The sequence below is a fragment of the Sander lucioperca genome, chromosome 8, assembly GCF_008315115.2.
Source record: "Sander lucioperca isolate FBNREF2018 chromosome 8, SLUC_FBN_1.2, whole genome shotgun sequence".
Taxonomy (NCBI): domain Eukaryota; kingdom Metazoa; phylum Chordata; class Actinopteri; order Perciformes; family Percidae; genus Sander; species Sander lucioperca.
This window is the reverse complement of record NC_050180.1, coordinates 27,740,662-27,767,766: the sequence shown is the minus strand read 5'-3', so window position 1 is coordinate 27,767,766 and position 27,105 is coordinate 27,740,662. Positions and strand designations below refer to the sequence as shown.

Here is a 27,105-nt window from a genome sequence, read left to right as displayed (position 1 = left end):
GTGTGTGGTTTATTTTTGTTCAGGTCCAGGTTCACATCGGTACTTTTTTACTTGGTAGTTTTTTGTTACAATGCATGAACACTTTTATGAGTGGCAGTAGAATACTGATGGGCTTGTGCATTGTGTTGCTGTAGCTATGGTTTATGTGTGTATCTGGGTAGGGTGTAATTGTACCTCACACAGATTATCTTCTCTCCAGTGCCTAATCCATGAATAGAAGTAACACACACACACACACACACACACACACACACACACACACACACACACACACACACACACACACACACACACACACACACACACACACACACACACACACTTTGTGTTACATACTGACGATAGGGCCTGGACTCACAAACACAACTCTTTTTGACTACTTGGTTGCCTGGAAACTTAGCTTGAGTCTTTGAGAGTGAGGGGTAATAAAAGGAAAGATGTGTGTGTGTGTGTGTGTGTGTGTGTGTGTCCGTGTCCTCTGTCACTGTCTGGGCTACTGGGGGCAGTTAGTTAACTCCCTCTGGGTGTGTGTGCTGCAGACGGGGCTGTTAGCGTTGCTTGCTTCTCAGACATCGCTGGCTTAGACAATCCTCTGGACACAAAGAATCTCCTACGGACAAGACCAAGATGGACCAACCAGAGACTGAGGATTTGTTTGAAATGTCATACATTTAAGAATAGTGTTTCAGCACCTCAGACCATGGGGGTTCTGGGACAGTTTTCTCTGGACACTCAATGCAGACTGAGTGAGTTGGAATTTGTTATTAACTGAGAAACTGTGTTTGCTTTATACTATATGGACTTCATGATTAAAAACCTGCTTGACTGAAGTGTGTGGAGCCTACACAATGACAGAAAAGTACAGCTAACTTGACAGTGATGTTGCCAGGCCAAGAGCCTGTCGTTATGCAGTTTCAGACTGGTATTGAGATGACTTTTTGGACAGTTTGACTGCAGTGGATGATACGCTGTACAACTTTAATAAACCCCAGATAGAAATCCATCCGTGACAGTTTGAAGAGCGTTGACTGGACCCGAAGGGGCCATCTAGGAAGAAGAGAGGCAACCCTGGTAAGTGGGTTTTGTTTGCCAGCAGATATGGCAGCACTGTACAATTTTTATTTTTTTCCGTTAAGTTACCTTGTAAAATGGACTTGATTGACAGTAGTTCCATAAATGACAGGTAGTAGCATTGATATGTTGGATATGTTTTACATTTGTTCAGACATCTGTACCTGCATCAGCTCAGTCAGGATGTCTTTTCATTTACTGCAGAACATATCTGTTGCAGTCAAATACTTGTCAATGTAAACAAAGAGGTAGATAAACTACCATATCAAGATCATGCTGCAGTTATTCAGCATTGTAAAAAAAGATAATAGCTGCAGCAGAACATTGATTTTTGCTTTCATCACACACCATGTCATCTAAATCTCAGCTCAGTTTGATGCCACTTCCAATTAATTTTTCTCATAAACATTTATGTCGGGCTGGAACTGAAACAGAGAGTTTGCTGTCTTCTCCTCTTTCTAGTGTTTTCGTAGAATGTTATAAAGAAACTTTTTTTTTATCATCTCACAGTTCTCTCTTAGACCTCAAACATGCTTTTAATCACCACTCATGCTAATTTAACAAATCCTAGCTTTTATTCATACCATTATTCATGCTGCTGGTCACCTACCTGACTGACAGTATTTTATTTCACATTACCTGACAAAACAAGAGACATGCTTTGGCTACCTTCCGCCTCCTTGAACCATTCCCGAGACATCATTTGGGGATTCGCCCCCACCTTTTGAAAGCCAATGAGCTGGGGGAAATTTCTGTTGAAAATGAAAGACCTTTGCACACCATTCAACACAGACATGTTTGGATAGAGTGAAAAGAACCAACAAAAGAATCCTGCTGCTGTGACTCTGCCGTATGATGATGGTGACATGGCAATCCGCTGTGAAACAGATATAGAAGGTTTCTAAGGGATTACTCGAGCAGGGAACATCTTGTTTGTCATGTAACACCTAAAATTGCGGGGAATCTGTTATTTGACTAAGTCTTTAGTACAAACTCAAATGTACATGCTGTACCTTCCTGACCTTGTCTGGTATGTTTGTTATTGATTGACAGGTCTGAGCCTGTAACCATGGGAACGAGGATGGAGGTGGCACAGCTTGAGAGCAGAATGAACACTGAGGACTATGGAAAGCTACAGGGCCTTTTCCTGGTCAGTGTTTTTTTTCCTTCAGTTTATTAATAGTTGTATATTACAACACCTTTAATTCACACAGGAAACATCCTCTCCTGCAGGACCCATCGGGTGCACCTCGCTCCTTGTCCAGAACTGAATTCATCGATCTGGCTTGGTCATCAGTTGGTCGTGGTTCCAAGGAGGAATATGGTCTCCTGTTTGACAGCGTGGTTGTCACTCAGGAGCACCGCGGCCTTCTCCTGGACATAGACGCCGTGAAGGAAGAGGGACGTGTCGACTGGGGAGGCCTGTGCTCTTTTCTGCTACTGGAGCTTTCTGATAAAGTGAAGAACACCAGAACCAGTATTGTCCCTTGCTGGAAGCCACCACACACTTTGAGCTGTCCGCATCGAGACCCGGTTCAAAAGGTAAAAGGTCACTGACCTCTTTGAGGCTTAAGAGAAGAAGAGTTTGTTATGAGGGTTAGAATATGTTGCCCATTTTAAACATATGCATCTAACACATTTTGACATGACTGACTGGAGAATCCAAAACTGTGCTGACTGAGTGGAATTCCACATTATTGAACAGTGTGCAAGGAAAAGTTCGAAAGTAATAGGTTCTTGCTCATCAAAATGGCACACCTCTTTTGAGATAAATGGCTCTGGACTCCTTTAAGTTTAACATCTATTAATTAATATGTAAATTAAGCGGCCAGTATAAAGTGCCTACTGCTGTGGATAAAGTGATGGCTCACTACTTTAATCTTTCAATCCTGAGAATGTCAAAATGTCTGAATGTTGTGTAAGTTGTTTTCCAAATGGCTGGAAGGTTTGGATCCCTTTAGCTTAGATCAGTCTTAAAGAGGCAGACAGACTAATGGGGCTTAGAAGACTAAATTTCAGTTTGAAACACTGTCAGTAAAGTGTGGCACCACTTAAGCAGGGTGGTGAAAAATATACTTAAAGCTGCACTCATCCATATTTTTATACCCATATTATAATACAATTTAGTCCTAAAGTCCTGTCCCACTTCCAGTTTAGCTTCTGTTCTACAAGGTTTTGGTACTCACTTATTTTCCCATACAGAGTTTCTTTTATTGTGGTCTTACTGAATTGCAATAATAGCATATACTACTAAATTAATCTTAAAGGCTCTAGCCTCCATTTTACTAATTATTGTCACATTCAAATGCCACATGCTGCATCACAAAGAGCATTAAAGCTGTTCTGAAGGTTAATTTTACAAAAGTGTGAAGTAAGCAGAGATGCTGTCTGTTGTTTTGCCCAATCTGTATATTTGTCCGGGTTAAATGTTTTGTGATGTCCTCTGGTCTCCCCAGGTGTTGTACCTGCAGAGTTCAGGTCAGTATCTGACTGTAAGTAAGGGAGGAACTGTGGGGCTGCGGGACAGAGAGGACATGTCCCTCCTGAACACACATCGACTGCAAAACAGCACGGTCAAACCCAAAGACCTCTGGGTCACAGACATGGTGCTGCTGCACAATGTACACAAGGTGACTTTCACTTTTAGGAAGTCACACAGCGAACAAGTCAGTCAGTCAAGTTATTGGTTGGTGTCCTGGTTATGTTGTAGCATAGTTTACACAACTGAAGAGAAAAAAAAATGATTTGAGGAATTATATAAATGAATTATTGATTAGTAGTCTGAGTTATTGGGGCAGATGTTGTACTGCACAGAGGTAAACAAGCATTTCACTCAATCATTTAATTATTGATCAGTGGTTTGGTTTAATGGCATTGCAGACATGAAGCAGTTGCATAATGTTTAGAAAAGAAATATTATTTTTCACTAATAAGATCATCAATTATTGATCAACACTTATCATTAGCAATTCTTTAATCTACAGATTGTGGTGGGTAAAAAATATTTTTCTGTTGTATAACACAGATGAAGATTTTCCAGTTATGCATCAATTATCAGTCTGGGAAATTGTGTGTCTCTCTGTTTCTAATAAACTGTTTTCCCTTTTTCTCAGATAGCTGTGTCTTTCACAAGTAAGGAGGTGTGTTTTTATGACATTCTGTCAAAACAGGACTTCAGCTGCAAGTATAAACTCCAGGTAACAGCTATAGCTGTAATCCTCCTCTAAAGAAAATCGTTTTCTACCATCCTGTCACACTCTGGATGTTGAGTATCCAGAGTATATATAATTCAACCTGAGAAACGTGTCGATGGACATGAAATATAACGTTGTATACACCTCTTATTTTCTTTTCTAGGGTTTGAAGTTTACTCCCTGGTGTCTAGACTACTGGGTGGATCCCTCTCACCCGGACCAAGCCGTCCTCACCATAGGAGACATTGGAGGACAGGTAATACACAGAACAATAGCGGCAGAACATTTTTAGGAGTCTTAATTTTTCTGCATCATCTGTGCGTGTGTGTGTGTGTGTGTGTGTGTGTGTGTGTGTGTGTGTGTGTGTGTGTGTGTGTGTGTGTGTGTTTGTGTTATCCCAGGTCAGTGCTTTATATTTCACCTCAGCTCAGATCTCTCTGTTTGAGAGACTCAGTCTGAGGACGGACTCTGATTCAGCAGACATCATCCAATGGAACGAGCTGGTCAAAGGAAAGCATCCCTCCTGTTACACTGTAACACACCAAGTGCACACGCCTGCCTGGGTTAGAAAAGGTAAGAAATACAAACACACACACGCACATACCTAAAAAGTTCTATTTATATGTGCTGTTATGAGACAAAAACATAGATACAAACATTTCTTTCAGTCTCTCTTTGATGACAGCCCAATCAACTTGTACAAACAAGCATGTCTTTGTTGTAGCTGTGTCATTGTTTCCCTTGCTGTTTGTTGTCCTGTCTCAACCACAATTTCTGTGTAACACATCTACTATTTCATATTGTATGTAATTAAAGGGGCCGGCACAACGAGCCTACAATTGTAGATGTGTTTCAACATGCCAAAATATCAGAAAGCTGGTATTTCTAAATAAGTTTCATGTTGGCTAATAGGACCTGAAATCTTGCTGTTTGTTCTTCTTCTAGTTAACTGCATTTATCTGGGCCCTCAGGTCAAAAAAAGGTTTTATTAGTCGGACAGAATAATGGCAAATCAAAAGGCAAAATCAGTGGCTCCGATGACAGAGAGAGAGAGAGAGAAGACAATGAACATACTCTGGGTGTCAGGGACACCTGACGCTCACAAACACACACTTTCACCTTGGCACCTGGGATGAAAGCCACTGACTGTGCTCGCCTGCTCACTTTTTCAGTATCACTACAATAACAACTTATACAATACCATGGAAACGCTTGGTTTAGTCTCTGTCACTGATGCACACACACACACACACACACACACACACACACACACACACACACACACACACACCAATACACATGCAGAGAGTTCTGAGTCATCCACATAGTCTTGCATAGCCAGACTTTTGACTATTGGCATAAAGTCACGTGGCTTGAGGTCTGGCCTCTTGAGACTCCCCACTTCAGCTCTTGCCTGGGTAACAAAAAGGTTGCTTAGTTGTATCTTGATTGCGTCATTCATATAGAGCCCTTTCTGAAGAGTCGTTGGGCTGTTTGATAATGATTCAGCCGAGGCAGCCCTCTGAGACTAGCTTGGCTGAAAAGGGAGATCCTGATAAAGGGGAAAACAAGAATAAAGTACATATAAATAAGCACAACAAATGGGAAAACAAAGGGAAAACAAAAAAAACGGGAAACAGAGGAGACAGTGCCAAAACATTAAAAGTGCTGCTTAATTGAAATCTTGCAGGCTGTATATGCGCGTGTGCATGCAAAACAACAAGAGAGGGTGTATACTTAGATTTGCTGTGTGTGTGTGTGTGTGTGTGTGTGTCTGTGTGTGTGTATGTGTGTGGTGCTTTGACAGTGTGAGAAAGAAAAGGAGGGAGCTCATGTGACTATATGTGTGTTTGCATACCTCTGGGGGTCTGGCGCTGTTCTTTTGAAGTTGCCCACCCTGCAGTATGAGTGGGCTGTGTACCATTAGACATGGCTGGTTTTTCAGACCTCCAAACCTTCGGGCTCACGGGCCACCAGAGAGAGGAGGGAGGAGGTGGGGAACGAGAGGAGCGGGGAGGGTGGTGGAACAGAAAAGAAAAGTGAGAGGAAATTAGGAGGACATTGGGATGGATACAGACCCACAAGGACAAGGATGGAGAGCTTTAGGAAGTGTGTATCTGTAAGAGAGATAAGCATTAGCATACCTACATAGTGTTGTGATCAAAGAAATGAAAAAGAACATTAAGGATAAATGTCAGCGTGTAAGTAAAATCAAAAGCACACAAAAAGCGTGCAGCGATGTGTTGCAGAACAAAAGAGGTTTGCTTTGATATAGATATACAGTGACTCCTGCTGTTCCACCTTAAATTCTAAACTCACAGCAATAAAAATGTAACATTACAAACAACACTGCCTAAGCAGGCGAAGCTAAATTCACATTGCCATCATCGGCCGTGCGACCCTTTTGAATGGGGGTAGTTCATTTAGGCTGGGGCAGGGGGGGTGCCGCGGGGAGAGCTGGAAAGAACTGCAGCGGCCTGCGGCGAGAAGTTGAGTCAACTTTTTTGAGAAACGCAGCCCGACGTCACGCTGCGGTGGCCAATCATATAACAGGCAATCAGACTTGTCAGGCTGTGTTTTGAGGCAGTAAAAAAGGAAAACAGGAAACATCACCACCTCTATCGCTGCCACAAGAAAGTTTAAAACACTATCAGGGTAAAAAAGACGAAACACAAGCACTGAACTGCCCAGGAGTTTGTGTAACAGCTAAATGTTTGCCAAACAACAAAGCACAATCGATCTGTCTCTTTTCAAGATCTAGAAATGGTCGAGATCTACAAACGAGCTGACCGAAAACCCTAGGCTAATTGTTAAATATAAAGTTTACTTGTGCTACATTGGTGGGTTAAAGAACAACACATGACATCATACAAATGGGCCATAAGTGACACTCCTTTTGGCTATGTGAACGCAGCCCTAAAGCAGATGTTATGTAGGCTAAGTGTGTGCTTGCATCACAAATAGCTTGATTTATGAGCTGTGTGTGTCAGTGAAAGAGAGACGGCCCTATTAATCAATGACGAGTCATGCAATGTTGTCTGAAAATCCACTGATCTTTTTATTCACAGGCGGGGGAAAAGACGTAGTGTATGAAATGCAATCAGATGTAATTATTTGCCTTAGCGATGCGGCCGATCTTTGACCTGCGACTGTCACATGCCATCTCACAACCGGCACTTATTTGTGCAATATTTGAAAGCTAAGCAGCTTCTAATGAAGATGTGTGGCATCCAATTTAGCTATTCTCAATCAAGGTGTTAATTGAGACAGATGGTGATGCAAGATCCATTACATTTTCTGTAATACCAGTGAGCAAATCAAACCGGCCTAATTCTATGCTGTGCTGAGTGCCTGTGGATTGGTTGGTTTACTATACAGCAGGGTTGCGGTCAATGCACATTTAGCACAGCCATTTCAGAGATTAGATGTCCTTCAGAGTCCTGGTAGTGAAAGCAGTTTGCATCAGAAGGATGAAGTAGTGTCATCATCAAAATATGTTGCAATGTTGTTTTACATTGAATTTGTTGGAGTTCAAACTAATTTATTCCCTCTGCTAGTAACTTCTGCTGCATTATTGCTCCACGCAGAAGGGCTGCTTGGAAGACTTCACTTTATAATTGTTTCCTTATTTCTTTCCTTAAAATGAGTTTGTAAAGAGAACGTTAAGATTAAATCTGTGCAGATTTTAACATTTTCACACACAAACATTTTAATGAATTAGCCTTAGGCTGGCTACACGCTGGAGCGTGGCGTTTCTGTTGTGTGTCAGTTGTGTGGCAGCTGCATGGCGTTGCACACCAGAAAAGTGTCTGACGCGGCGCTGCTGCTGCTAGCCTTGTCTGTACACATGTATGTTTCCCATTGATTTACTGCACTCAAGCAGTAGTATACTTCATGTTAAACATAAATATATACTGATTTGATTACAGCAAAGACAACATCGGCAGTATTGACAGCAAAATAGGCTACAGAATATTTCGTTCTGTATTGACAGGTGCAATATTTGAAAATCGATAATTATTTATTATTTTTTTTAAATTACATTTATATCTGCATTTATGTCAAAACCTAGAGACTTTCAAACATCAAAATGTCATTTATTAAATGTATTTGTGTCAAAATGACATATAAACATCTTTTCCTATTCTATTTTGAATGGAAACGCTTCCAACACGCTTGCGTGTCGCGTGAAAAATAGGCGTCATCCTATTTCTAGCATACACGCGTTTTCGGCGCGGCTCGAGCCGCGCCTGAGACGTGTGTGTCACGCAGGCAGTGTGCAAGCTCTAACCTGTTAACATGGGAGCCGAAATAAAAACGGACACGCCACGCAACTGACATGCTCACGCCACGCATCCAGTGTGTAGCCGGCCTTATTGTTCTCTGTCATATCGAGACTTTCTCTAAGACACATCATGAGTACAAGTTATCCAGGTGATCTGTACTTTCAGAAGTTACAAGTAAAATCAGTTGCAGTTCTACATTTGAAACTAGCTGTCTCAGCAGTGCCTGGTGCAGTGCTAAAACAATATATTTGCAATTATCATACCTACTAGAGTGAACAGCAACCACACACATTTACAAAAAGTTAACTTAATTGCCCAGTTGTCTGTTTGCTTGCTGTATTCTTTCTTCACGTACACTTTCAAATTGACTTTCACTTATGAGCAGGCTTGTTCTTTTTCTCTTTTGTAGTTGTACTAAAGCTAATTGAAGTATCTTTCACACCAAATGTACTTTGACTTTCTGACAGTACGTTACCTAGGCTCGCTGGAAGCCTTTGTGTCGTGTAGCACCAAACCGCAGAGCAGCATGGTGATCGGCTGGAGGGAAAAGGAAAGCAGGAGTCTACGAGTCACTTCGTTCTTTACAAAGAGAGGTGTGTGGGACATGGACCACCACCGTGGACTCAATCTGATAGGTGGGGACCAATGTGTACTCAGACTTGTTAAGCTCAATGGTGTTTAAAGCCTCCAACGTCTCCTTCCAGGCAGCGCTGCAACCGTTGACTTCAAGGCACCTAACCCTAACCTTAACCCTAACCATAACCCTAGCAACCCTAACCATTGCCTAATGCCTAATCCTAGTGCCTTCCTGGCAGCGCTGCCTGGAAGGAGACGTTGGGGGCTTAAAACACAGATAAACTGTTTATGATGTGAGAGTGAATAGTAAGAGTTGAATCCTCAGTTTGTCCGCTCAAGTTAGTTTCATTTATATAGCTTGAAATCACAAATTTGTCATACACAATGCCATAAAGACCATCAAATGCCTCATTGAACATTGAACACATTTTTGTGAGGGACTAAAAACAGTATGGTTTACTGTAATTATTTTCAGTTGGCGCCTCTGCTAATTTGGGACATTCTGATTCATTGTAGCCACAGCAGGTGTGGATCATCAGGTATTGCTGTGGAACCCGTATGTGACCTCAGAGCCAGTTTGTACGCTCAGCGGTCACACAAGCCCCGTCACCGCAATTCGCTTCATGCAGACAAAGCAACAATTGCTCAGCTACTCCAAAGATAAGGTAGGACTGGAGTGTGTGTCCCTGTGTGCAGCACTCTGCTAGAAAAGATAATGTGATGATTAAGTGCCCTATCATTGTAATATTAATTGTGATACCTTGCTATAATTACTGCAGAGGAAGGAGGCCATGGTGCAGATGATTGGTAGCCTGTTTTGCCCTGTTTTGCCATTATAAGAGCTGGCGTCTCCTTTAAACCTTCTTCTGTCTGATGCAGAGGATGTTGGTGCTAGTGGTGCTTTTCCTCTCCCCTTCCTTTTGCTTTTCTAAAGATAATAATTATTTTACAAGTGATATATGTTGCATCTGCCTTTTCACTCAAACACCATCTGACATTGCAAGACACTCAAGAAAGAAAGTTTTACCTCAGATTCCTCTGGAACAGCGACCTGCATCTTGTTTTGTGACGAAAAGCAACATTGTAAAGTGAAATCTGACTAAGTGGCACATTGTGCACAGGCTGCTAGATTAACCATTATTCTTGGCAATTATTGTATTTGTTCTGTAATTATGATCATATCTTAATAATAATAGTTTGTTTTTTTTGATAGTTGGACTCTGTGCATGTTTCGACCACTACAGTACATCTACTCATATACTTTCCAGGTCCTGTGTCTATGGGATGTGTCTCGTCAGCTGTGTGTTCACCGCCTGGCCGATGTCTTCCCAAAGACGCAGGAGGAAACGCACACCCTCCTGTTTCTCCACGAGGAGCGTCAACTCCTCTTACTTTCCTTCAACAGCCTGCTTCTCCTGCTGGAGACCACGAAGGAGGAGAGGAGGACCAGCAGTCATGAGCACCCTGTTACCTGTGTGCTGTATAATAGTCTGTTCAGACAGGTATGCAGGTGAAATGACTCCCAGACTTAATCCCTTTGATTTTCACTGTTTCTGTTGGTTTTTATTCAGAGACATATGGCAAGCAGTAGGCAGGAAGTATAGATGTTATAAAATGGATGTTTGAATGTTCATTCTTAACCTTGTAAATTGCAGTTGACAATACAATCTCAAAGTCCATTTACTTGCTGTTCCGGAACTTTCAATCATATGCTCTTCGTCAGTAGATATCAGTCAATAGATAGTAAATAATTATTGCATGTTTTGTTCCCCTTGCCCACTGTCTGTATGTCTGACTTATACAGCTGACATAGGTTCCCCACACAGTGTAGGAACACCACACAAACAACAAAATAGTACATCCAATATGAAGATCTCTCATTTCAAAAAGTGCATTCAATCTTGATGTTTTTTCCTGCTTTTATTCCCACTTGACAACCACATTAGTCTCATATTTTTTCTTCAGTGGTGGCTTAGCACTAAAATAAAGTGTAACGAAGCGTGGAGAATTGTTTGGCTTTACAGAATACATGAGTGGAACCTGCCTGTCTCGCAGCATAGAGAGGATCAAACTCTTTTTGATGATTGATATCCTCTCCGTCTCTTTCTCTCTGCAGGTAATCAGCAGTGACTCTGCCTCCTCTGTGATCTGCTGGCTGGCTGACACGGGCCAAAAGGTCAAGCAGTTCCACCACTGCCATGGCAACGCTGAGATCTCCACCATGGCCCTGGATGGTACGCAGACCCGGCTGTTTACTGCAGGCACTGACGGAGAGGTCAAAGTAGGTGGACACACACATACACACTCGTCCAGCTGTGAGTGGCTGACTGTTAAATAACATAAGATTTTGAAATTCATAATCACCCCTAAAAATGTAACGATTCAATGACTTGTTGTAATTTACCACTGTGTGAGTGAGTGCCCAGGTATGAATTTGACACAGCGCCATCTATGGGAATGGCGAGGTAATGTCATTTCAGAACAATAGTGTTAAAACGAAAAAAAAAAATGAATTGATTTGGAATCTGTAGAGCTTGAATCTCGATTCGAATTCGAATCGATCTTTTTGCATACCCCAATTGTTTATTATTTACCATAAATGCTTGTAAAGAGTAACCTGATCATCATCGTCACGATCACGATCGTCATGCAGCATTTGTGCCATACTGACCTACCAATCCTAATCCAGTGGTATATGCCTTTTTCCACTGACATGACGCTGCCGTTGATTGGCATATTGCCATATGGCACCAGGTTTTTTATTTTTTTTTTTACTGTTGTTTACCTTCAGATTGTCATGTAATGACAATAAATGTTTGTATTGATTACACCAGATATAGTTTTATAATAAATTCCAACTTGGCATGACTCTGCAGTAAGGGCAAGCTCCTACATCTGTCAGGAGGGGGCACTGTAGACCTGTGGTAACTTGTGTAAATTCACAGCACTTACTAGCCACTAATCTTTTTTATTTATTTTTTTATAGATAAGAAAAAAACAAACACAACATTAATGGCAGTACGTGTTGTACAATCGTAATATTTGCATCACATTTGCACATGTATAAGGGGGCTGTACTGGTGTGACAGTCTTATGTCGGTAACCGTAAAGCCACAAGAGTGGCATGCCAGTTTCAAGTGGCACCTACCATTAGGAAGCAGTATGAGTCAGTGGAAAATGTGTGATGTACTGTTTGTGAGGAGAGTCTTATGTATAATCAACAGATGCATGCCACTAAGGTATTGGCATATGCCTCTCAAGCAGAAGTGAGATAGTGTGTGTTAGGCTATGCATGTTGACACCATGCATAATAAGTGTTTGTTCACATTTTTGCATTGCAACAAAAAAGTTAGAGCCTTCTCTGTCTGATATTGATTCAAATTTGGTTGGTATTTCAAACAAGCGGTGCTCTGTGACTGTATATGCACTCCACATTCAAACACTGCATAATGACTTCAAGCTCAGTACAATTGTTCTCAACAGATGAGTAAAATAATTATGCATATTATAATCAATATAATCAACCACATCAGCTCTCTGACCCCATGAGCCCTTGTGAGGATGAAGCCATGTGCATCCTGTGTAAGCAAGCAGTCAGGTATACACTCACAGTGCCATTTGAAACAACTACACAAGTCATCTTCAGCAGAATAAGCAGGCACCCCTTGGGCCAATTAGCAACAATATGCATCATCTCTCTAATTTTCATCAACACTGAACCTGTGGTGTAGCAGTTAGGGCCATTCAGAATTTGCAATTTTGACCTTTTAATTGAACTGTTCCCATTGGGCCAATCAGTGTTTCTTTTTTAAATGCCACAGCAACACAGATCCAAACTGTGTCATCATGCAAAATTGGACAGACCTGATATTACCTGAGCTGTCATGTTTTATGGATGTACAGTAGGATAGTGGCTTGATAGTTTGTGTCCTAATGTTTGCGACCAAAACAACATTCTCATTTCAAAACATATTGACTTCACTTCTTGATAAAATAAGCAGTTGGACTTCTTTCAAAAAGTGAATACAACTGATACTAATTCTGTTACCTCTTTCTTTTCCAGAGAAGAACACATTGGGAATGTTAGATGTTACAAAAGGGAGTGCACCGTGTGTAGCAACATGACGTCAAAGAAACATGAAGCTGACATGTTAAAGGGTAACTAGCGTTTTTTTCAACCTACAATGTAAGTTAATAGTGCAATTGTCCAGGTGTATTTACCTTCACAAAAGTGCTCGTTTTGCCACTGACAGACTCAGATTAATATTCTAAGTGTCTGACAACATTATGGAAACGATCCACACATAGGAATATAGGGTCCAGGTTGAAAAAAAACGGTAGTTACCCTTTAACTGGTGTACTCTGTTGGCATTTGGGTTTGCTTGGAAATTAAGCACATTTAGTGTTGTGATAGTGTTATTTGTGCTGCAGGTGTGGGACTTTAATGGTCGCTGCCTCCACAGAATGAACGCCGGCCTGGGTCAGGCTGTGGAGATCTCACAGGTCCTGCTGCTGAGGAGGAGTATACTGGTGATGGGATGGGAAAGGTACTGTAGATGTGTGTGTCTAAGTGTGATTATTTTTTTTTTTTTGCTTACTTACATTATGCATCTTCTGTTTCTCTCATTCAAATATTGAATGCATTACAAAAAAAAAGTTAAGACCCAGGAAGTGAGTATCATGAGTTTTGATGTAGTAACACCCTAATAGACTGTGTGTGATTGCACATTATGAAAGGGAGTATGTGTGTATGTGAAAAACACAGTGTATGTGTGTGTGTTTCTGTCCTGCCTGCCAACGACTCAGAGCCAACCTGACATCTGGACTCTAACGATTATCGCTACCTCAAATTTGTGTGTGTGTGTGTGTGTGTGTGTGTGTGTGTGTGTGTGTGAAAGAGTGAGTTTTATACCCACATCACATCTGCTCTTCATCTTCATCATCATCATTTCACACCCAGTGAGCTGTACTCAGCAGTATGCTATCAAGTTATACGACTCCCTTTTTCTCTCTCTTCTTCTCTTCTCCACACACACACACACACACACACACACACACACACACACACACACACACACACACACACACACACACACACACACACACCTTGCTCTCTGGGGTGTCACAGTGGTAAAGAGAACATAGATGACCGATCAGCAGCAGCAAAAGAAAATACTGCCGTTATGACTTCCATCACTCATATCATTTTCTGTTTCTTCACATCCACCAACACCACAGTTTAATCCATATAGTGCTGCGTCGCATGGCATCTAATTCAAAGTCTAATTGCCTTCTGCTGCTCATGCAATCTCATGCAGGTTGAAATATCCACATCCCACTGATAAACATATGCCTCAGTTTGAAACAATGGTACACAATGTTTTTATTTCATGTACACTGCCTGCACAGCAATAAAAGTGCTGTCATGACATATAACAAAATAAAGAACTGGTACATCTTCCATTACTATTACTATTACTGCTACTGCCACCAATACTACTATTACTCATATTATTATCTTCTACTAATATTAATATTCTACAGTAATACTGCTACTACTGCCACTGCTACTCATACTGGTGTTACTACTACTACTTCTACTACTACTACTACTACTACTATTGATTACAGAAGGATAATAATAATAATAATAATAATAATAATAATAATAATAATAATGTATAAGATTAACTCAGATCACCTATTCCTGATTACTAAAAAATGCACTGTGAACTGAGTGGAGTGTGTGTGTGTGTGTGTGTGTGTGTGTGTGTGTGTGTGTGTGTGTGTGTGTGTGTGTGTGTGTGTGTGTGTGTTGATGAACCAGGTTGAACATCAACATATACTGTAAAGAAAGTATGTAAGGTTTGTAGTTTGTATTATACTGTATGTTACACCTTTACACCTTTCTCACTTCTCACCACCACCTTCTCTCTGTGTCTCTGTAGGATGTTAACAGTTTTCCGTCTACATTCCTTCTCAAAATCTTTTGTTGAACCGTCAGAGTGGAAGGGAGGTGTGCAGCATCGCAGTGATCTGCTCTGTGCCGCATTCCAGCCTCCACAGACTCTGGTCACAGGTGTGTTTCTGTGTATGTATGTTTGCGTGTGTGTTGTCTGTGTATTGACAAGAAAACTAAAAAGAGGCACTATAAATGTAAAGATGACACACTGTTCACCAACACACTTTATTAAATAATTGACTTGTTGTAGTCAACTTTCATTTACATTCATTTCATTGGCATTAAGTGTTGATTTAACAGAACTGTACCCAATGTCATTAGGGTGCATGTGCATTTGTGCTACTGTATGTGTATGTTCTCTTACCTAAAAAAATAAATTACAGTTTCATGACTTAAATTAGGAGCGAGGGCTCATGCAGAGAAAAGAGAGCAATGGAAAGACGGGAGAAAGAAAACAAAGACTCTGGAATGAAAATGCATCTTTGAAAAAAAGAAAGAAATTCAGTAAAATGAAAAATAACGGGGAGCAGTTATCTGCAGATTACAGTAAGTGGTGTTGTTATCAAAGGACTTGTGCTCCACATGCCACTCTCTGCTTGAAATACTAGTTCTGTGGTTGTATGTGTGTCTGTGCAAATGTGTAGGAAAGAAAAATCTATTTCAGAATTCACAATCAGAAGTACAACTGTGCTTGTACAGTATGTGTGCCTGTACAGCCTTGCATAACAAGGAATGCATACTACAACTCAAAAGGTTAACACTGCATTTTAGCTTGTTTTTGTTAAATACAGTCAAATTAGATGGTAAGTAAATTAAGTAAATGTTTAAGTGAAGTGAACATGATCTAATTAGAAACTCTGCCAGAACCTTTTAAGTCAGAGTTCTTTCCTGTTGTCCTTTGTTAGCCACACTGCCTGAAAGATACAGTATTTAACATGCTTTTTTGGCAGTTTATTTCATACATCAGTATTTTATTTCTCAGAGGAACAACAGCTTCTTTTTTCTCTATTCTGAGCTGACATTTGGCTCCACCACAGGCTAAAACCTTTACATGTCAGAGTCCATTAATTGGCAAGTTCCGGTCTAATTAAATTCTTAATTAGAGCTGTATTAAAGGCAGGTGAACTGGAAAGGTCAAGCAGTATATATGATAAAAAAAAACACACATGCAGTACTCTGCTCAGCGCTAACACTTATCTGATAAGAGAGGGATATATTTCCAATAAAAAGTTACAAACACACTAATTGCACTTATTCCTAGTCTTTACTTGTATTTTCTTACTTTTGTTTCTAATCCGTCTCTCTCTGTCCCTCTGTTTGAGAGAGGAACTATAACCTGAACTAAGCACTACCCACAGAGAGGTTGTCTGTTTTCGTCTTGCCATTGTTTTTTGGCTGTTGTTTTTGTCTGCACAAGTATTAGGTAGGACCAGCAGGCAGCAGGGGTGGGTGTTTTTGTGTCTGTATTTTTTACCTCACCGATGGTATTCCTTGTGTAATTGAAAAAAAAAGAAGAAAAAATCATACATTTCAGAAAATTATCCAGAATTACCATCAAAATGATCATGCAACTGATCAGTGCATGGGTTCAGTGGTATGAAATGCAAATTACTCACACATGTGAAATCAGTAATAGTGCTAAAATCAAACCAGCGCTTATTAAAATGCTGAAACACTTGGTGCCTCTGGCTAATGAAAGACAAGGAGTTTTATCTCTTCTTTCAATCACTCTTATTTTTTACTTCACTTCTGTGAGTTCATACAAACTTTGGAACTCGTCACTGAAGTTTGTGCACAAGATTCTTACAGTTTTCTTTTTTTTTAATGATTTTGTGGATCATGGAATTCAACCCTTAGGCACTTTATCCCTTTATCCCAAGACTGACAACCTCCATTAACCAAAGAAACAAAACGCTTGCAAGTTACATTAAAAAAAGTCAACATCCTAACAAAAGATAAGCACATTAATGACCAGGTCTGTGAAGGTCTTTAGTATGCAAAGATAGGATACTACCAGGAAAGCACCTCATCGCTCATCACATTCTTAGATGTTTCTGCCTGAGGGATTGAACTGGCAATCCTCCAGTCACTGGTCCACTTCTATAACCATCAAACAACAAACACTCTGCAACCAATTTGACCCAGTATGCTCCTCAGTTTGTGAAGTTGTATCACTTTGGCTCACACACTGAAAGTTGAGTTTCAGTTTACCAGTCTGTGCGAGCAGAGTGCAGACATAAACTGCAGACACTTCTCTGGCCTTCTGGGACGCATCAACCCCAGAGATAAGTATAGAGAGCGATAAAGTGAGGGATGGAGGTGAAAAGGTAGATAAGAGTGTGTGTTCTCAAAGCTGGAGAGAGAAATAGTTTGGAAGGAAATGAATAGCTGGAGCTGGAACAAAAGCACAATTCAGGAGCTACGTTGTGCACTTGGAATCTTCTTCAAAGTTGACTCCCCAATTTCTGTTAGTGTGGTCAGCTCCTCTCTCTGCCTTCTTCCTCTCTTTTTCCTAGTCTCTACCTGACACTGCGTTCACTTCTGTTTATTTTTTGTCTCATCTCCTTAGTTAGCCTGCTGCATTCCTACCCACACACACACACAGCCCCGCGCTGCACCCTCCACCTCCAATTTAATCCAAAAGCCCAATTTAAATTGTTTATTAGAGCTTTCTCAGTGGGAGTGAGAAAAAATGAGACATAGTACTTTGATGTGTGTGTGTGTGTGTGTGTGTGTGTGTGTGTGTGTGTGTGTGTGTGTGTGTGTGTGTGTGTGTGTGTGTGTGTGTGTGTGTATGTGTGTGTGTGTGTGTGTGTGTGTGTGTGTGTGTGTGTGTGTGGGCTTCTTTAACTATATTCGTGGGGTCCAAAAACTGGGATTCCAGTATACTTGTGGGGTCCCGACAGCTTTGTTGGGCCAAAATTCTGGACCCTACAAGTTTAAAGGGCTGTTTGAGGGTTAAGACTTGGTTGTAGGATTAGGGTTAGAATTAGGTTATGGTTAGGGTGAGGGTAAGGGTTAAGGTTAGGCATTTAGTTGTGATGGTTAAGGTTAGGGTAAGGGGCTAGGGAATGCATTATGTCAATGACGGGTCCCCACAAAGATAGTGCCACAAACGTGTGTGTGTGTGTGTGTGTGTGTGTGTGTGTGTGTGTGTGTGTGTGTGTGTGTGCATTGTAAGGCTGCAGGGGTGGGGGTTCGTATATTCTGGAAAGAGAGAATAAAATGATGTATGTTGTATGTGTTTGAAGGTGTTTAATTGCATAGGTCTCTGAAATGTGACAGTGTGATTGCATTTTTGGGCTTAAACCAAATTACTGAATCCTTTTGTTAATAGTTGACGCAAATAGTAATTGACAAAACAAAAGCCGTGTGACTCTGATGAATACAAGTGATTCTCCTCATAAATAGATTTTTTTTTTTTATTATAAGCAGCACTCTGCCTGATCTTTGACATAGAGTTGATGGTTTCCTAAAGAGAGACACAAAATGAAACCAGTATCTTCTTCATGAAGACTCTGTGGGTGTCAAACCTGTGATCTTGCAGTTTTTGTATTGGGGGGGTACTGGTTTATCCAGATTAACTTATCCCTTGTCCAAAAAAAAGAAAAATCATAAACTGATGTAATTCATTCATAAATTCCTCCTACGCTTAAATATGCTGTGCATTGCTCTCTCTCTCTCTCTTTCTCTGGCCTTTGGGCAAAAGATGAATCACATTCACGTCTCGATTTCCTCCATTTCCACACTTACCGACTCGCGCACTAAACAGAAGGTGGATGTGAACTATCGCTGTGTAACTTTCCACATAAACTATTTTCGCTAATTCTTTCTTCCCTAAATCCGTCGAGCACAAAGACGGCTTCTAAAAGCGATGACGCATTAGTTTCAGTTGCCAGCATATTTCTTCAGGGTTGCAGTGAGTAATGCTGTTTTCACATCAAAGTATGCGTGCTGCCAAATTATGTGTTAGGTATGTGCCAAGTGAAAGCCACCAGTGACAAAAAGTCAATTTAAAGTTCTGTTGGACACACACATGCTCAGTGTGTGTGTGTGTGTGTGTGTGTGTGTGTGTTTGTACGTGTACATGGGTTTGTTTGTGTCTCAAGTTGAATCAAGTTGCAGCAGGAGCATTTGGCTGATGTGGGACTGAAGCCTCCTCATCCATATTCAGTCTTTACTAGGTTCCGCTTGGATTCACACACACACACACACACACACACACACACAGCAGGGTACATGTACACAGGGGTCCTGTGTACCTCCTTCAGTCACAACCCCCCTCTCCCCCTTTCACCCTTCCTTCTTTCCTGGGATCCCTTAATCCTCCATGGCCGAACACCTTCCAAGCAACCAAAGACCAACTCGTCTGAACTTTGATGGACAGCCAAAAATGTTTTAGAAATGGAAATGCTAGCGTAGAAATTAGAACACTAAATGCAGCGATGAAATCTTCATTTCAAGCAGAGGATGCTCTGATTCATATGTATGGTATATTTCAAATGTCTTTCTTGACAAGTTAATGAGTTAAAAGGAAAGTTGTATAAAGCCTTTTGAGGCTCCAGAGGGAGCTGCGTGAAGTCTGATAAATGTCCTCAAGTGATGTCTCTTGAGTCAGCGTCGGTTCGGTCTGAAGTTTGAAAATAAAATCTAAAATCTGGGTGTGTGTAGTTGTGAGCTTACTAGACCTTTGTAGGTAAAAAGATGATTTCTCTGGTTCTGCTGCGTCAATTTTGTTCCATTTTTGACGAAGATGTTAAGAGTGCAATGCTATTGGTGGAGTTCTCTTTTAATGAAAAGGAGGTATGATACTTTGTTAGTGTGCCTTTGACAATTTATTTATCTTCCATGAATGACCATGTATCCCTGTGCTTATACTAGGTATTAGTGTATATGAGCACTTTTAAAAATGAGCAGGGTGATGTTATTTCCAGCTCCATTTTGAAGCTTAACATTGTGTAGATGATGCTGATAGCTACACCTTCTCACCCCTTTATCTCTTTCCGTCACACACACACACACACACACACACACACACACACACACACACACACACACACACACACACACACACACACACACAACACACACACACAGCATGATAAAAGTCACCTAAAATACAGACGCTTGCCCTGGGCTGCATGAATAATGCAGGTGACCCACACTCTTATAAACTTTATACCGCCTATTGCTCACACATACACACCTCCCATACTGTAGCTAACACACTCCTCACATATCTTATTAACTCCTGCTGTTCAACTGTCGAACAACCTAATGAGATTCCTGCCTCATATAATAAACACACACACTTTCTTATATATAATGTAGATTATTTGAAAAGTTTCTCTTGAAGTGAACGTTGAGTGTTGGAACAGATGGTAGCTGGGGCAGATGTTGAGCTTTATCTTCTTTAAAGTTTTCTTGCATGATTCAGCAGCACGAGGAAAGTAAAAGGGTGTGCGTTGACAGAAAGTTTGTGTTAATTGTTAATATTTCTTTTAAAAAGTGTAATTTTGGACTTGGTCTTAGTTAATATGAAAGCCTTTATAGTTTTTGCAGTGTATTTACCGATGCAGAAATGTCACCAAAAAAAGCATTGTGTGAGTTCATCATAAGCTCTTGCACTTTGTTTCGTCTCGTTTCTGATGTGTGCAGGAAGCTACGATGGAGAGATCATAGTGTGGAACAACAGCACAGAAAAAGCATTGAGGAAACTGCGGCCACATGCTGAACACAGCGAAGGCAAGAAGTCTCACTTTCATACACAAATGCAACAAAATTCAACAAACATTTTTATTTTGCAATTGTACAGCAACAGTTTCTTGCCCTTCTGACTGTGATCTGGCTCTCTTTCCTTCTTTCAATGCTTTGCTCAACTCAGATTTCCTAGGTCATTTCCCCGATTCTCATCTTGGTGTGAATGGTAAAGAAGACTCTGATAACTCCTTCGCCATCACTAGATTGTTCTTTATACCAGGACGCACTTCTGCAACTGCTTCTACAGGTGAAGTATTGCAAACTAAACAGCAACTGTGCAATCCTTATCAACCTTAGAGTGTGGGTTATTTTTTAGAATAGGTTGTGTAAGCTGTGGGACACTGCATGTTCATTTTAGTAACAACGTTTGGCAGCATCACCTCCGGAGCTATCCCAAAATAAAAGCAGTGATTACAAAGCATATTCCTTTTACCCCCATATATTATGTATCTTGCCTGAGTCACATTGTTGTTCAAATTACCATGTCATCTTGACCAATTTGTTTTTGCCAGTTTTTATTGTAGCCATACAACCTCTGAAACCAGTTGGTGATTCTGCCTTTTTGTTTTGAGGCCAAAGCCTATTTAAACTGCCCGTATATACTCTGTAGTTTGACTTGTTATGTGAGAGCCTGCGATTTTAAAGAGTTACAGTTGAACACAGTGAAGTTACTTCAGAGAGTTGAAAGAGTTCTACAGTCAAAAGCCTTTCTTAAATGTAAAATACACTGCATATACAGCCTTGTTTTGTTGTTGAAATTCACAGTTGCAATACACAGATGCATGCTTGTGTTTGCACATTACAAAGACAGTAAGGCAGGTATCTTGTGCTAAGTTACTGTACAGTAGCTCCACATCAATGGTTGTCTGATGTGGTGAGTTTGCTTCAAGTTTTCCTATTTTTAACTACTTTTCATATGCAGTAACTCAAGCTCTGAACTTTACTTTTCTTTCTGTCGCTATTTTACTTTTTACTTGTCAGGGTTGCTTTGCTTTTTATTCCAGTTTGATTTATTCTCAGTGTTATTCCCGCTTATCTGCTGGGTAAAATGTAAAAACATGATCAGCCTCTGCACCCTGGACTTCATGCCTGCTGCTCACACTGACTGAGGCAACGATGCAGTACAGAGCTGTTGTCAATAGAGCAGCTAATATATGAGCTTCTAATGCCCCAGATCCAACTTATTTTCCAGGCAAAACCTACTGTATATTCCCACATTTCCAGCAGGTGGTGCAGACTTGGTGTCCTGTGGAGGTTCAGGTGTAGTCAGACTCTGGAACACCTTCCACAGCCGCCTGGTGGGACAGTTCACAGCTCACAATAGGGACCTTGGGTCTATTGTTACGACTGTCAGCCCCTGTGGAAAATATTTAGTCACGGCTGATAGGGAGGGAACACTCAAGACTTGGGACATACAGGTAGGTGTTTGTCACACAGACATGTATTATATATTGTATATCAGATGAAGTGGAACACACTGAAAGTACATGCCACCATGATGTTTGTGTATACTCTAAGAAGAACAAGAGAAAGAGTGATGGAGACTGGTGAACACAGAGCCAGAGGGAGGGACAGAGATCAAGAGACAGACTGTACTGTAGTCGACAGTGAAGAAAGAGTGAACCTCTATATTTCCATTAGATCAGGCACGTTGTTCACTCTGGAAATGACAGCCCTGTCTGTCATTTTGAAGCCTCAGTAGCTTGCTAGAGTACAAGCAGCAAGTCAATCATTTAGAAAATCTTCACTGATACATTAGCAGAAGGAGGTAATGTCCCCATCCTCTTTAGTACTTTATTTGACATTTTAGAGGCAGTTTGAATGAATGGGAGGAGTATTGTTTGCAATTAGCATCTCCCTTAAACAGACACTGAAAGGTGTATAAAAGACTGATTTACTCTGACACTTTCTGGCATATCACCTCCACTAGCAGAGGATTACATCTTCAAATCAGGCATTTCAGCCAAGTTAGCCAATTAGAGACTCCTTCAGCACATGAACACTTCACATACAAAACACATGCTTGGTAGCTGAAGGGTTTCTGATACCTCGGGAGAGGCCTTTTGACTTTTTGACTCTGATTATGAAGACTTGGAATAGTGCAATCGGTATAAAGCGTAGCTGCATCACTGTCATGCTCATAATCGCAGTAAAAGAACACCCTCTCGGGTATTATTGCCACAATATTCAGAGCTCAACTCTGTCACAGTTTATAAGAGGGGATGAATTCAGATGTGTGCGTCTCATTTGGCTTCCAGTTTAATTTATGGAGATTTATGTATATATGTAGCAGCGTTGAAGAAAGTTGGACAAGCTCAGTGCTCTGGTAGAAATCCTGTCCTTTGGCAAGTTTGGAGCATGCTTTGGAATCTGGATGACTAACATGATTGCGTTAGTGTTTGCAGTTCAGTAGCAGGTCTCGTCCTAACATGATGCAGGAGTTTGTGGTAGTTATTTTACATATTACACAACATGCCTAATAAAGTATTTGTGTTAATTAAAGTTTTTTTTTTTTCTTGCAGCAAAACAGATATGGCCAACAGTCCTGTTTCAATTTTTCATATAGATTTATTGACCGTTCACTTAACCCCTCCCCTGAACGGCAATTGTCCAAACACAGCTTAGTAACTATAACTAGAAAACTGAAGACTGTTTAAAGTTAATTAGCTAGCTAGTTACAGCTAATAAAATCTGCTAGGGACAGTTGTCATTTCAGCCAGCCAAACACTACAGCTTTTGGCCACTTCTATCTGAAATCGAGGACCCATCGTTTCACAAATCATATAGAATTTTGTAAATCTGCCAACGTTGCCATTTTAAACTGCTATATGCTGTGACAGAACGGAAAGCTTGACCGGCTTATCAACAGTAACTGAGGGGGGCTTAGCGGTCTTACAATTATATAAATTGAATGCATGTTTTTGTACATTCAGCCAAAACACAGATTAAGTAACCAACTGCTTCACTTCTCTTTCCCTCAGCATTATTGTCTTGATCCAGATTACGGAATAACCAAAGAACCTCCAAAACTACTGTGTAGTTTTCGCCCACACCTTGATCGTGTGACTTACCTGGAGATATGTCTCCATGGCGACAGACTCCTCCTTCTCTCAGCATCATCGGACTGCAGTTTGGCTCTTAGCTACCTGCCTGGAAATACCGTCGGTCTGTTCGGACAGGTACACACACACACACACACACACACACACACACACACACACACACACACACACACACACACACACACACACACACACACACACACACAGTTCGTTTCACTATCTTTGTGGGGACCCGTCATTGACATAATGCATTCTCTAGCCCCTTACCCTAACCTTAACCATAACCATAACCTAATTCTAACCCTAATCCTAAAACCAAGTTTCAACCCTCAAACAGCCCTTTAAAGTTGTGGGGTCCAGCATTTTGGCCCCACAAAGCTGTCCGGACCCCACAAGTATACTGTATTCCCGGTTTTTGGACCCCATGAATATAGTTAAACAAGAACACACACACACACACACACACACACTGCAGCAGCTTGAATTACATTACATAACCTGCATGTGTGAAATAAATTGTTTTGGATGGCAGAGATATTGTATAGCATCACACTGTCAAGGTAACAGCCTTAGATCCTTGCGGTTTAAACTTAAGGCAGTGCAGGCTGGCTCTGATAAAGACTTTACCTCCCACTCTGCAGCGTGCTGGTGGGTGGTAGCATCCAGTTGATGAAATGGATGTGAAACCCAGCATCAAGCCACAGTTAGGCGTGTGTGTGTGTGTGTGTGTGTGTGTGTGTGTGTGTGTGTGTGTGTGTGTCCATATTAAGTTAGACCAGGGCGATGTCTGCTGAGTGTCGCTTCATTTCTGTTTGCCTCAGGCTCACACACGTGCCAACACACAAATACACCACAACTTAAAAAAAGAACGTGTGTACACCTATATATGTTTACTGTGTACAATACAAGGGGATATGCAAGTTTAGCAATACATTTACACAACAGAGGTCTTTGGTAAATAAAGCATTTTGTTTAAATCTAGTTTCTATTTCATTACATACTGTTGGATTCATACACTGTCTGTGTATTTATTGGAGGAGAATTCTGAAAATAGAAGATGACATCCATTTTCAGCATATCAAGTTATGAAAGGATACATTGTTAAATATGAATATGTTTTTGAGCGAGGACTATACAGCAGAGACAGTGACTTGCATAAAGAGCTTCCCACTCCAGTTTGATGAGAGTTCCTCACGGAGACTGGGCTGCATGTTAACTTCCCTAAATGCACAAGACCCCAGCTAATCTGCGTATTAAAAGTAGCAAATCCCAAATGTTCTTGCTGTTTAGTCTTCACTGCTGTCTGTCATCTGTAGGAGGAGCAGTGGTGCTTGGAGAGACCTGGACCTCTGCACCAACAGCAGGAACCAGAGTGGAACCAGAAAGACCAGGGAGGGCAGGGAAGGAGGATGTCACCTCAGGCTCCCAGGGAGACACTCCCTGACCCAGGACCCGACACCTCTGCAGCGGGTGGAGAGGTGGGGATAAAAGACCAGGAAGAGCACTGTGCGATGGACACAGGAGTGGACGAGAAGAAAAAATGTATCCAGGTGAAGAGTTGAGTCTGTCTAAAGTGCATTGTGCCAGTGTTCCGCTTCATTTTCACTGCTCCATTTCACTGTCTGGTAAAGCTGCACAGTGTTTTTTTAAAGGGATTTTGGAGGAACAACCAAAACATGTTATCTTATATTTACGTAAAAAAGTATTTGGCAATTTTAAGTTGATATAATTTACTCTAAATTCTATAAAAAAAAAAAAAGTTGTACTAAAAGAACTAAGCCATTGTCTATCATGCAGTCAAAAAAATCTTGAGTCAGAAAAACACCACTAAATTGACATCTCTAAATTTTTTCCCCATTGTATTGCTATGCCTCAGGACAGTATGGTGTGTAACAGTGAATAGTTATGGCGGCCTTTCACAACCACAAAGAAAGAAATAGCATTTGTGATGTTCCCAATTCTATGATTTTTACTCTCATGCTTTGAGAATAGAAAGGATCACATTCAATAGTATTGAGTGTGCCTTATGATTTAAAAGTGATTGTGCTGCTGTAATATAAAAGTCAGTAAAAGTTGGCGGTTTTGACTGGAGTTCTCAAAGTCAGTCGTCCCATTCATTGGTACTGGAGTAGCTTCAGGCTGGTACATACATTTGACACTACACATTTGAGGTTATGATTAGCTGGTTTTCATGTCACAAATACTGATGGGGCTGTTCTGGTGTGTTTCAACACTGCAGTATAATTAAACTAAGCTTAAAATATGTCTCTGAGTGGACTTTATTTATTTGACTGTATTTATCCATCATGTGTTTACTGGACAGGAGCAGAACGGGAGAGACAGGTTTAGTGGTTAACTGACAACAAACCAGGATACAAAAGAGCACCCAGCCTCAATTTAGTGGTCTGTTTGTCTTCATGCAGTCTTGCAGATTAAGCTCTTTTCTTCATTGACCTTTTGGTTATGTATATTCATTTTTGACACAAAACATTCACAGTCCTTTTTCATAAACCCGTTACTGTAATTTGATGTATTTATTGTCCAAAGGTGATGTGAAGGGATCATTTAAAGAGTTAAGTGTTTTTGTACTTGTTTTGTCCGCATTTTCAAAGTAAAAAAAAAAAAAGTATTCAGATTATCTGAAGATCTGAGATCTTTGAAGGGTGGAAAAACTAATGCAAAGAAAAAATGATGGTTACTGCCTAAGCTTTGGAATGTCCTTGTAAGAAACATTTGGATATTTTATGGCACTTACTCTGTAAAGACCTTAGTAACTAATTTGAACATTAGTGTTCAGTCTTGACCTTTGACAACAGTGTTAAAGGTGCGCTATGCAGTTTTGACCATTTCTTCGCTGTTTTCACGCTTTTTGCTCGCAGGTTTCTCTATAGCGCTCCCCTACAGCTTCAGAATAGATATTTGGCAGCTCCTATGTTTACTTGTGTCTGAGTCCTCGCTCGGTCAGTCTGCCGTTTCCTCTTTCTCTGTTCCTCCGACAATGCTTTCCTAGCTGTCTGCTTCTTTTTTGCCGGCTCAGCTATGACGATAGTGTGAAAAACTGCATTGCTACCTTGTTAGCCGGTTCCTGAATGGGCGTATGTGTGCAGTGCCGTGAAGCAATTCGCTACATCGTGAGACATGATATCACGCGATACTTCCTGATGCTGAGGCCGGCCGAAAGTTGCAAGGGTGGT

General features: G+C 40.9%; 1 protein-coding gene across 1 annotated transcript; it reads left to right on the top strand.

The window, feature by feature from the left end:
- Nucleotides 1–312: 312 nt before the first annotated feature.
- LOC116043846 (WD repeat-containing protein 49-like) lies at nucleotides 313–26,176 on the top strand. The gene is made up of 18 exons (XM_036004576.1): nucleotides 313–1,071; nucleotides 2,125–2,221; nucleotides 2,305–2,613; nucleotides 3,528–3,701; nucleotides 4,185–4,268; nucleotides 4,429–4,521; nucleotides 4,667–4,838; nucleotides 9,019–9,186; nucleotides 9,644–9,792; nucleotides 10,396–10,629; nucleotides 11,244–11,408; nucleotides 13,559–13,674; nucleotides 15,076–15,206; nucleotides 20,748–20,834; nucleotides 20,986–21,096; nucleotides 22,077–22,267; nucleotides 23,831–24,028; nucleotides 25,228–26,176. Exons 2-18 carry the CDS (start codon nucleotides 2,141–2,143, stop codon nucleotides 25,471–25,473), a joined length of 2,709 nt encoding a protein of 902 aa, XP_035860469.1. The 5' UTR covers nucleotides 313–1,071; nucleotides 2,125–2,140; the 3' UTR covers nucleotides 25,474–26,176.
- The last annotated feature ends 929 nt before the right edge of the window (nucleotides 26,177–27,105 follow it).

Bases quoted from the DNA above. Each gene is read 5' to 3' on its own strand.
- LOC116043846 (XM_036004576.1), top strand. From the start codon at position 2,141: ATGGGAACGAGGATGGAGGTGGCACAGCTTGAGAGCAGAATGAACACT. The intron at 22,268-23,830 runs GTAGGTGTTTGT...TCTTTCCCTCAG, and splicing joins TCAAGACTTGGGACATACAG to CATTATTGTCTTGATCCAGA. The intron at 24,029-25,227 runs GTACACACACAC...TGTCATCTGTAG, and splicing joins CCGTCGGTCTGTTCGGACAG to GAGGAGCAGTGGTGCTTGGA.